The sequence below is a fragment of the Aquila chrysaetos genome, chromosome 7, assembly GCF_900496995.4.
Source record: "Aquila chrysaetos chrysaetos chromosome 7, bAquChr1.4, whole genome shotgun sequence".
NCBI lineage: Eukaryota > Metazoa > Chordata > Aves > Accipitriformes > Accipitridae > Aquila > Aquila chrysaetos.
The window spans coordinates 15,321,588-15,334,281 of NC_044010.1; the positions used below are offsets into that span (position 1 = coordinate 15,321,588).

General features: G+C 37.2%; 1 protein-coding gene across 6 annotated transcripts in view; it reads left to right on the plus strand.

Annotated features, from left to right (window-relative positions):
- EPHA6 (EPH receptor A6) overlaps window positions 1-10,924 on the plus strand; it is a 538,064-nt gene extending 527,140 nt beyond the window's left edge. For all 6 annotated transcript variants that reach the window (XM_030019720.1, XM_030019722.1, XM_030019721.1 and 3 more), the window contains one exon: window positions 211-10,924. In XM_030019720.1, the coding sequence (XP_029875580.1) occupies window positions 211-325 (115 nt within the window). In that variant the 3' untranslated portion in view covers window positions 326-10,924. The remainder of the gene's footprint in view (window positions 1-210) is intronic.
- The last annotated feature ends 1,770 nt before the right edge of the window (window positions 10,925-12,694 follow it).

Here is a 12,694-nt window from a genome sequence, read left to right on the forward strand (position 1 = left end):
CTACAATTTTTTTTTTTTTTCTTAAATGGCTGTATTGAAAAATTTGGAATTGACAGGTGCAGAAAACTTCAACACTTGCAGCTTTCTTTTTTGTCCCAGTCAGGAAGGTAAACTGTCCTGAAGAAGAGCAATCCATCATATATTTATACTCTTTTGTGTACAAGAGGCTTTACTATACTTGCATCCAAGATGAAACTTTTTATCTTGCAGTGACATTAGAAGAATTGGAGTTGTACTCATTGGACACCAGAGACGAATAGTCAGCAGTTTACAGACTTTGCGGTTACACATGATGCACATACAGGAGAAAGGATTTCACGTATGAAAGTACTAGAATCAACTGTGTTTTGTGCCTCAGCATTTATAAAATGGAAAAATATTCTCATTCTTCCCTTCTGCTCTTCCCAACTTCAAGAACTGCAATCTCCTGTTCAGAGTATAAAAGTACTTCTATGTTAATGCTTCCAAACTGGTATTTTTAATCACACTGCATAGCTCCTCCGCCACTTATCTGCCAATAAAATCCTGGCCTACTACAAGACTCTTGCTACACATTGATGAATAACTCAGCATGGATGTGTAACTTTGTATAACACTATTTGGGAAACTTTCATGAACTTACTTGAAAGTAGTAATCTATTTGGCCTGGTGTGGCTTCTTTATCGATGTATTTAGAGTTTGCTGGTAGATCAAAAAGTATTTGACTTCTTTCATGTTCTGTGACCATGTAACTTCCAATACCAAATGTGCAATCAAAAAGAAGTTTGACATAAATATTTATTTTCTCTCTTAATTAAATCCAGATGTATGGGTCCTATCGTTATATTACTTTACGATAGTTTGAATGCTGGTAAGCTGGTGCCTCAAAACATTAGTATTGTTTGCAGAAATGACTGATGATTTTATGTAGTGAGTTTTCATTGTGTGAATAATTGGGAGGATAGTGAGAGAAATCTGTTTGAAATCTTAAGGTCTTTGATTTTGAATTACTTTAGCACTCGACACTTTTTATGCTTTAAATTTTAGATTAGGTTGGAAAACTTGTTCATCCTTGGGATCCTTCACCACCCTAGACTTTTTTTTTTTTTTAATACTCAGCATTTGCTTCTACTACGTGGCAAATACTCACTGGAAAACTGTTTGTAACATTTCCATAACCATGTGTAAAACATGGTTGTCAGCTATATCGTGGCCACATAGACTTCAGAAAGGTTTCTGTTCCAAAAATGCAGGCCTCTGCTGCTTGAACTACACATAATTTCCACCAGTCGTAGTAGACCTTAGAGGGCCAGCCATCAGTGGGGTGATGTGCTTATTCCCATGGGAGCAGGCCAGCCATATCATTCTCCAGTTGAGGGCAGCGGTACAACCACCAACTAATGCTGGAAGTTACACACTGCGGTATTCAGTTATCTTGTACATAGGCAGAAAAGGGGACATAGGACAGCAGTGTAATAATATGTTGCCTTGAGTCTACTTCTAACTGCTTTTAGAAGTAAAAAGCAGACTCTGCTGAAATGGAGCTCTGGTTACTATGGGCTAGATCTTCATTTAGTACAGTTATCTAAATGACATCGAAGACAATGACCTTTAGAACTCTTCAATAGCCATATTTACATGCAAGAAAATGTCTGCAAAGGCCTAACATAATATTTGTACCTCTTTAAGACTTACAGCTTTCATGTTCTATTCAGACAGCTTACACAGACATGCTGGGCTACATTTCCAAACTTTTGCATGGGATACGCGCTACTGGGAACAGGGGAATGAGCGCATGTCTGCGTGCTGTAGAAGTCACACGCAGATCTACATGCATGTCACATGTGACCTGGGTGCAGATGCTTTTGTTGATTTATACATAGTTTGGAGGATGTTTTTTAGTTATGTGGCATTCCAATATACTCAAGCATTACAACTCTTCTGTTAAAACGTGCATTTGGGCAATTAGTATAATATATGTGTATATCAAAATGAACTAACTAATTCATGTAATCATAATGATATTTACTGCTTACTTTACATCTTGTAAATCAAAATGTATCTCCTAACTCTTGGAAAAGGCTGCTATTGTATACCGGTGGCAAAGAAGGAAAATCAGAAAGCAACTCAGAAAAGATTATGCTTCCAACCAGTTCACAGAGTAGGATGCGCTAGGCCTGATTCACTGTTGTCACTTTATGTTGGAATAACTGCATTAGTTTAAGTGGTATAACAGTAGTGCACTAAGTAAATTTTCCTTTCTTTCATTTAAAAAAAAAACAAACAGATTTAACTGAGGAACAAGTTTTCTAAAGATCAGGATTCACCAGTGTTCTACAATGCCAATTTGATGAGCTTTTTTTAAAGAAGGGCAGCTCCAGTCCTATTCTAGCTACAAAGGTAATTTTGCCAGCATGAGTAGTCCTATTGAACTCAGTAGGACTGTACAAGCATGTGCATTTTGCAGGATCACAGGCCTTTAGTGGGGGAAAAAAGCATTTGTTCTTTTCTGTGACTGTCACTTGAAAAATTCTGCCCCAATTCCACATCTGAATAATTTTTTGGTAAAGGTCCTCTTATGGAAAGAAAATCATACTTACCTGAAGCCTTTTAAAAAATACTATCATCACAGAGTAATTTAAAAGTTCATTTTCCTTAATCATTTTGTTATCCATTTTGCCTGTCATTGCTTCCGTGGCTGACAACGTGACATCTGTGGAAGGAGCCTCTCTCACAATTAAATACGTTACCGAGGAGGTATGAGTCTGTTATTTGTTAATGGGGTTTTAAAATTACTCATAATTAATCCAAACCATGTATGTGCACTTTTAAATTCTCCTTTGCACATTTTTTCATTCCTGGTAGTGTGGATGCAGAGCAGCATGTTATGTGCGCACAAACTGGATATATTTCATGGAAATTAATTTAAAAATTTATCACACTACTGAAAATATATTTTCAATAGGAAAAATATAACAATATTAAAACATTTATTAATCAGATATATTTTTTTATATAAACAAGAGTTTGGGTAACCAGAAAGGAAAGAACAAGGGATTCTTTGGGTGAGGACATTTATTAAAAACATTGTAAATCCAGGATTTAGTAGGTTTATATGGCTTGGGTTTTTGTTGTTGTGGTGCAGTATGACACTTTTATAATAGTTATCTTGATCAAATTTATATTTTCCCCATTTTGGAAACACTTTATTTGCTCTTGCTCCAATTCCAAGCTTACTTTTGTTTGGGGGGAGGGGGTCCTATTTTTTTCATTTAAAAACAAACAAAAACCCAATGGGTGTTATTTTTCAAATGTGAGCTTAATTCTGTGCAGGCCACAAATGTATATGTGAAATTAGAGTAAATTTCTTTGTTACAGGGGATACATTCTTCAGGTGAAAATCAGCTTTATTTGGTTACTCTGCATATTGCAGCGTGCAGTTAGAGTTTAAATTTAACAAATTTAAACAAATCTAGTAGGCTGTTTTTGAGAATCTGGCCCACATTGCAGAGCGCTTCATGACTGAAAAGTTCACAAAATAAAGTGTGCATGATACGCAAGCCAGAAAAAAAAAAAAGGCATTAAAAGGTGGATATAAGGAAATAGTTCTAAGTTATTTACAAGTAATATCCATATGTAGATTTTTCTCACAGATCTGACTGTCGTTAATCTAGAATAATATCCATCCACCTGTACTGTTACCACAGCTCGTGTATCACTTAAGCCTCCAAAACATAGCTTAAGTGAGGGCCTTGACTGCTGAGCAGGACCAGGTTAGTGTCTCTTGGCTGACAAGTGCACTGCCCCAGCTGTCCATCACGTGCCAACCACAGTGCTTCCAAAGTTGACTGACAAGCAACTTGGATGTTCATGGGATGGTCATCTAACATGGAAACCACATCAGTCATCCTTACTCAAGCTATTCCCCACTTGTCAACCAGAGCCCTGAGACATATTGGGAGGAATTCTTCTCGCCTAATTTTTGGAGGTCTGCATTTGAGCAAGTCATCTGAGGTTCCCTTTTAATCAATGGAGAGAAGTGGGCCCTTGTAGGATATGAGTTATCTGACAAATGTAATTAGTTACTTCTGGGTTAGATTAATTGTGCCAAAGAAGCACCTGTTTCTCTGCATTCAAAGAGATCAAAATGACTAGCTCACATCCAGGCATCTGTGCTTGGTCAGGTGAATCTCATGCATTGATTGTATCCAGTCCTTATGCTGAACCTGTGAAAAAGAGAGGATCTTGTCCATAATGCTGGTGTTAAAACTAAACAAGTAACAGCAGAAGGTTCAGTAGATTTTGCTCATGAGGTGTTTGCATATTGGAATTACTGAGGAGCAATGGGACTCCATGAGGTGACAGGAAGAGAATTGAGCTATGTAATTTAAATTTTTCTTAAACAAAAGTTACCCTTTTTGTTTCCAATGAATGTAAATTCAGTGTCTGTCTAATAAAAGCTTAGACACATGCTATGCTTTAAGACATCAGCCAAGACTTTTCAGCATAAGGCAATCCTCTAATTGCAAACAGTGCACTCAACAATAAATTCAAATAAATTAGTTGCTCTGGACAAAGCATTCTGTGTCCAAAATTGTACTGGGTATTAGCTGGCTTATTCTGACGTGGAACTCACAGACTGTAGTACTTCGATTTTTCTGTAATTTAAGACTGACTATCCATTTTCTATTTTTCATATGATGAGCCTAATACTGGGCTCCATTAATTTCTTTTTCAATGCAGATTCATACAGGATCCAAAGGTGGCTCATAAGTAACGTACAGACACCCTTTATTCAGATGCAGTAGAGATTCACAATGTGGAATAGCTGGGACTGTGGAGGTGCCTACTAAGGCTGTATTGACCACAGCAATTTCCATGTTCGAATGGCCCCATGGGACCATATCAGCCACCAAGATAAAGCAGCATAGAACATACTTTAACTTGTATTGAAGATCAGTTGCTAAATTTCAGGTGGCCCCATTGCAAACTGAAGCATGTATTTAGCTGATTTAACTCAGCTGATGGAATGGTTCTATGGGACACATTCTGGCAGCTGAGAATTTCTCTTATGAACACAGGGTACCTGTAACTACCCAGTTGTGGACTCAGTTTATCTTGGAATATGTCCTGCAGAGAGTGGAAAGGAGGACTCACTTCTAATCCAATCCAACACATCTTTTAGAGTAACAAAAGTTAGAGTCATAATAAAAAGTCTGTCTTCCATTGCATTTTCTAGGAAAAGCATTAAAAATAGAGATACTTCACTCACGGCATTTGCACACGGTTGAAGAGCACTGTATTCTGTTAAACAGTTTTCTTCCAGAATACCCTTTTTCACCAACTGTAATTGAGCTTTCCTGAATAAATGGCAAAGATAATCTTTTTTTTTTCTTTTTATAATGGTACTATGATTATTTTTTGAGAGTGAGGGAAAGATGTGTTGGGCTGGGCTAACACTTAGTAGGACAGTGATCTTGAAATCTCCTGGAGAGACAAATGAATCAGCCCTGAAAAGGAAAAAAAAATCCCTAAAGCCTACAATAAGGTGAAAAAGGAAGAACTGCCCATATTGTGCTAGGGATCTCTAACAAAAAACAAAAGAGTTGCATAAGGCAGTTCCATGCACTTACAGCTCCCAAATATCTTCTACCATCACATACTGTATTTAGTAGTGCACACTGCTCATCCATGAGTGCTATGGTTGTGTATAGTTCCTCAGATTATGGACCTGGATACGTTGAGCATGTTATGGATATAAAATATTTGTCTATATGTACATAAAGAATTGTATATATAATGTATATCATAATGTCTGAGGTTTTTCAAACCTCCCAAATTAATTACCTAACTCCCAATAATGCTAATGGGGTTGATCTGCTCCATTGGCTTTTAAAATTTTTAACGGCATGCACTGTATGTGTATAGTACTTCCCAAACTTCCTTGGCTTGTTATCAGCCTCTCATTTCCTCCGCAGGCAGAAAAAACATTTTCAAACTGGCTTACAGAAAGCTGCCTGGTCATCTGATGCTGACCCTTCTACTGCCACCACACCAAACCCCTTTCTAATAATTCTTTTTCATACAACTAGTTACTGTGGAAATCGTCAGTGATCATAAAGGGGAAGCAAGGTGCCCATGAGCCAGCACCTCTAGTAAGATGTAGTCCATGCTATAAAAAGTTTGAGTCCCTCTGCTGAAGTCACCAAAGATGTTTAAATGGTATATAAATTATTTTCTTTTAAATAGCCATTTATAGACACTTATGAGGTTAAAATGAAGGAAATTTTCAAGGGAATATGAGTAAGGATATGCCAGTGTATAGTATAAAAAGATGTGATTAATTTTAGAAAGAAAAACCAACAAAAATGGTTGATGAAAAACCATGAGGTTAAAAAATTGATTAGAATTAAAATATATTTCCATATTTTTATGTGTAATAATACAATGCCAGTTCAGTGAAATCTACTTCTGTGTACGTTTCTTTAAATATCCTACATGAGTACCTCTTACCTTTCTTTCCTGCAAGAGATTTCACAAGTACATCTCTCTTCCAGAAAGGTTTAGCCTATTATTTTTCATACCTGTGTAATTAAACTGGAATAAAAAATGCCAAGTCATGACACTGAAGGTATGGAAAAAAATATATTAAAAAGGTCAGTCTCAAAATCGTTTGAAGTTTTCACACCTGTTCTACTTTGTTCCTGTCCAAAATTTTGACATATGTCTAAGCATCTGAGCACTTTGACTAGTAGGTAACTACACGTGCGTCTCAGTAATAATGTGTGTACTGTGCCACGCTCAGAAACTCCTGAATCTGTAAACAGTTACGTGTTTGTGTGGCTTAATTCACATAAGGAGGTTGATTAGAAATGGGACTATTTACATGAGTAGAGTTAGGCATAAAGGACTTGCAAATCCAAGTCCCTATAAAATATTTGTAAGGCAGCATGGGATAACATATTTTGTCTTCTTTTTTTTTAACTTCAGTACCACATACAGTTTCCTTGAGGAGTCCAGTACATTCATTGATATTATCACAAAACCTACTGCCCATATTTTTCTTGATATGTGAGGAGACATTGCTGACTTTTTTCATCATTTGGGAAATACTACACGTTTTGGGGAATATTCATCTCTAATATGCACATCAGCAAGCTGATTACAAATTTGTGAATAAACCATAATAAATACTAATACTTCTCCTTATTGACACTTCAGTGGAGAACTGCTAAGCAGCAGCATGTATGTTGAGAGGTAGATAAGCCAAAACCCTGGGACTGAAAATTCACAAATCAAAGAGAATTCTAGCTCTCTGTATTCTGAACTGTGTGATGCCTGTGGCCTTGGTTGTATAGAAAGGAACCTTGAATCTAGAATCTTGAAAATCACATTTGGGGGAAATCTGCACTGGAATGCAAATATTCATTTCTGGTTGTGAATGATGAAAAAGTGCCCATTGAAACAGTCTAGGGAGTATTTACACAGTATCATCACCGCATAATGCTCTGAGGCTCCTCTACAGCAGTGATTGAAAAAAAAATCTGATTTACTGGTTTTCCAGGGTCCAGCCTATGACAAAAAAAACCAGGTACAACTGTCATCATTTAGATTAGAACCTCCCATAGACACAATTCTGTAACTGAAAGACTACTTATTCTTCTCGTTGCATACTGGCTTTTTTGAGAGGAACCTAAATAAACAGTAAAGAGTAGAGCTGTCCAGTTAAGAGTGGCTTACAAACTAGATTTTCAGTTTTCTCTCATTCAGACTGAGCTCTACTTGAGAATGATTAGGAGGCAAAAAGGAAAAGCAAAAGAGGGCTATTTTTTTTTAAGCAGCTGAATGCTCTGAGCTGTATAACTTACCGTCACAGTCCCTTTATGTACAATAGGATTAGCTGAAAAAGACAAAATGCAGCCAATGTTTCAAATCTGTGGATTATTTTAGTTACTAAATGCCTAATTCACAAGTTCCATTTTTGTCTTGGGAAGATTCTACTCTAATACACCCAGTATTTCCAAATCCTGCTGAAAGATTTTAATAAACTTCTTGATGGAGTAATTCCAGGGACAATGATGTAACTGTGAGGAATTAAATGTTTCGGTGTCAATAGCCATAGTCTTGCTATGACCAAAATTCATGAGAGTTTGTTACTGACTTCACTGACAGTGAGATGAGGCCCTGCATTACACGTACTGTATGTAGGATTCAGCTCTCCAAACAGATTCTCCTTTCCTGCATCCCTCTAGTGTCATGGTTGATTTGTTGTTAGAGAACCAGCACTTACTAGGACACATGCTGTCTTGTCATTCAAATGTATCACTAAAATTTTTGCTAGTTTTAATTTCTCTGTTGAGAGTTTCAGGTTGAGATGTAGGTTGGTCCTTCAGGGCACGATCCAAAGTCAGTTAAATCCAGGAGAAGATGCCAATAGACTGAAAGAGGGTTTGGATCAAAGGTTTCTATAGATTTGCATGGAATGGATGGTCCATTTAATAGGGGAGAAGAGAGTGCACTGAGCATAAAAGACAAGGCTACTACCTCAGGGATATGATGAAATGGATTATGATTACCTTCAACATGGCAGAGCTGAACTGCAAGGTACAAAAGGTGGTTGCTGCACTCTTTTTTTTATCTGGAATGGGCTACCATCTCTGCGTTTTGAATAAGTACTTAAAATGACCTATGCATCTAACAGAGTATCTAACAGAAATGTTTGGTTTTTTTTTTTTTTCCCTAGAAAATTCCCCAAAGTCCTGGATTTAAATTCAGGAGACAACCATCAAGCCATCCCCATCAAACACAATCTACAAAAAAATTAGATTTGTCTATCTTTCTTCTTTCCTAAACATTATGCAATATTATCTCCCCTTCATAATAGAACTTCTAGCTGATCATTTGCCTCTTTGAACAAGCGGTTTCATACTCCTAGTGCATTGCAGTGTAAGTTTTGAGATTTGCCAGTTAATGAAACACACAGTAGCAAACAAAATAACTAATGCCCTCCTAGTGGTTCTGTTTATTGGACTCTCTCATTAATTCCCTATCTCAAGAAAACCATCCTACTCTAAGATTCTTAACACGTAAACACGTAAGCATTTTAAAGCTTATGGCCATGATTTCCTATCTGCCTCTCCCCAAGAAACATGTAGCTTTGAATTGGCAGTGTAGTATTTTTAATACCATTTCTTTTGCAGCAATTTCTTCACCCAAGTTTTCTACATAAGGTAGAGAGGGCTATTTCAGATTAAAAGTTGGAAAAGTTGTTTCTTGGCTAACTCTGGTGAAGGAACTGGATTCAGTCAGGACTTCAGTATACATTGCTCTTACCTAGCGCCTTGCGTCTGCTTCTGTTGAGGCCAATGTCAAAATTCTCTGATGGTATCAGTTACATCACGCACCGTGATGCTGTGGCTGAAAACCCGGAGACTAACAAAAAGGGCTTGTTCTTGTTTGGTGCAGTATAACTCCTATTGACTTCAGTAACAATGACAGGTACTCTGTGCTTCTCAGGATTGCATCTGCAGTTTAGCAAGGAAAAAAAAAATCTTTAAAAGATCATGTGAAACCTTATTTACTGAAAGGCAATAGTTTATTTTCTAGCAAAGCAACCTTCATTGATCAAGTTGGAATTAATTGTTTTAATTTTGTCATCAGGTGTTTTTTTTAAAAAAACCACTTTGACTTACAGAAAAAATGCAAGAAAAATATTTGACTACCTTCTAAAAATTAACTTTGATTTACTCTTGGAAGATAACGTGGTTGGTATGTTCTCTCAGGATAGCCTCTATCTATTTCTGTGTGTTGGTTTTAAACGTATCTGAATTAGAAGGGTTTTTAATCTCTGTCTCTTCTGTGAAATTAGATTGTACACAACTAAATATGACTGCTCTTCATAGTTTGCTGTTCTAGCATAGCCATAAAATGTATCAATGTATGTGTATATATGAATAACTATTTGATGACAGACACTTTATATTATATATTTAAGCAGCCATGTCAAAACCTTAAAGGTAGATGGCTTCAAAAGTAATGGTATAATCATAATACTCGCAAACGATTTTACAAACAAACCGTGGCCTCAGCACAGATCTCATATCCTTACCAGTAGTCTGAAACCCACCTTTTCTTTAAAGACCCCAGATAACAATTTGTTTTGCCATTGCTTCTTTTCCTCTTACCAAGATGTATTTGAATAATGACAACTACCTGTGACTCAGTCTTCACCATTCATCTCACAGAAAAGCAGCCTTGGTACTGCACCTCTAAGTTGTATCTTCATCGGTCTGAACTTGTGTAGCATTGCACACAGCAAGCACGCTCTACTCATTCTGAGAGACTGAACATTTCACAGCTGGTATCGTTCGTTTCCCCCTGGGACTGCCTCACTCTTCAGAATGACTTTTCTTCACGTAATGTATCTCCCATACATGTTCCCACTGCATTTTTCTTTCTGCCTTTTTGCCTGTTCATAACAGTATTGCAGGAATAGCCATGAAATAAAAAGCTTAATGTACTGATTTGCAGTCCCAAGGGGAATTTACATTAGAAGTGAAGTTGTTATTATTTACTGAAAAGTGGTGTTATCTTCTTTTTATTATTATTATTCTATTCCTATGATAATATGATGTTCCATGTAAATTTTCATGTGCTGGCATGCCTACAAGTTAATAGTGTAATAGAATGCTCAGCTCTCAACATTAGGGTGTTTTTAAGGTGAATTGCATTACATATGCCATCTCTTTGCAGAAAGAATATGGGGTTTGGCAAAGCTACCTGCTGAGCAACATAATAAGATTTTTGTACAAAGTACAAGTTACTGATTATTATTGTATTTTATTTTTCTATGATTTCCTAAGAGGCATTATCAGGTCTTACAGATGGGGTAAGCCTGTTTATTAAGATATTTATTAGCAAATAAAAGTTACAGTACTGGTGGTTATTTTTGAGTTAATGGTGTTTGTTTTGCCATAAGTTACTAATATAATGATACAGAGTGAAGCCTGTCATACATGATCATGCAAAAAAACCCCAGCTGCTTAACACAGGGTGGTATACTAATAAAGATGGACCGGCAATATGTTCTAACACTTCAGATGCTACAGGGTGGTGGTGTTTTTTGTTTTTTAACTAAAGAATGCTTAATCATAGTGGCCTCTTCTGTACTTACCATGGAGCATTTATGCTCTGATAAATGCCTTCTCAAAATGCACATACCGTTAACAACATCAGGAGAAAACTGTACACACTAAAAGTTCCAAACAGCAGCACTCTCCTTCCTCAGAAACACTAGAAATCTGATTTTTAAATAGATTTTAATGTGCTATTAAGATTTTGCAGTACTGTTCACCCTCCTTACAGTGGTTCACTAAGCCATGCAACTCCTTCTCTAGTGTTTTTCAAAATTCTGACAAATGCAGTTTTAAAACTGATCGTATTATGTAAATAATGCCAGAGCAATACAGTGATTCACAAAGTGAATGCCATATACAATAATCAGACCCTACCTCAAAGAGTTTAAAATTGTAATTAGCCTTTCATTTCATAACATCATATGCATGCAATACAAAACTGAACAGAAGCATGTGTAGATTAATAGGAAATGAATGTCAGATGTCCACAGTCCATTACATCCTGCATATTTTACATGGGAAGAGCTTTCTTCGCTGAGTTTAGAACTATTTCTTAGATACAGACTGATTTCAATATAAAAAGTAGATGACACCTTCCTCTAACACATACTTACCCACAATCTGATTAGCTTTTAGAAAGTGCTTCAACCCAGAATTTGACTGTGATATTTATTCTACTTGCTTTTCCTTTAATGGCTCGTAATGTCAGTATGAGGGAATCTCATCTTTTAGTCAGACCCTTTCTGGGTATAGGGAAATCATGAAATCATGATTGCAGTTTACCTCAAACCTTTAATAATGATGAAGCAACAATAAGAATTAGAAAGCCAAACAACAGACAAAATGTTTGTAGTATTTTTAATCTTTGAAGTTTAATGCGAAGTGCATTATAAGTGGGAGCTTCTGACTTAAGATTTTTAGCAAAAAAATCCTGTCCATGTTGTTATCAAACAGCTATTTCCACTGTTCTCACTCCTCCCTAGGGCAGAAGTTGAGACAGCTCTGTTCAGCGTACGTGAAACTAGATCAGATTTTTTCAAAACGAGGGCTGGAGCTCCATGAAGGAAAATTGCTTCTTCAAGCAAAGGAGCAGTACGGACCACCTCTTGGGAAGCAGAGGCAGAACCGTGCACTCCACCCCTCACTCATTGCTTATCTTTGTTCAAAAGTGAAGGACAAACCCCCAAATAAGCTTAAAATCTGGAATTACAGAAATACCAGATTGTAGTGAGGGGCGCATAAGGGACTGTGTTGCTCCGGCTAGTTGCCTTGCACTGCCAGTCTATGAGGGATGGGTATGGGACAGCACGCCGAGCTGCTCCCTGCCTCAACTTCTGCCTCACCACACAGGGTCTCGCTAGGGCCTGCAGCGTCGGGTATCGGCCTGGACACAGAGCGCGGTATATGAACAACCTTTTACCTCCCACGAATCCCTCAACAGAGGCGAGGGAGTGAGGAGAACTCATGCTGCTGTTCCACTTAAAAACAGGAGTTGTCTTTTTAACTGCATTTGGTAAGTGCAGCAGCATAGGACGTCACAGCACTTAACTTGTACGGAACCAAGATCAATTTTGGCAGCC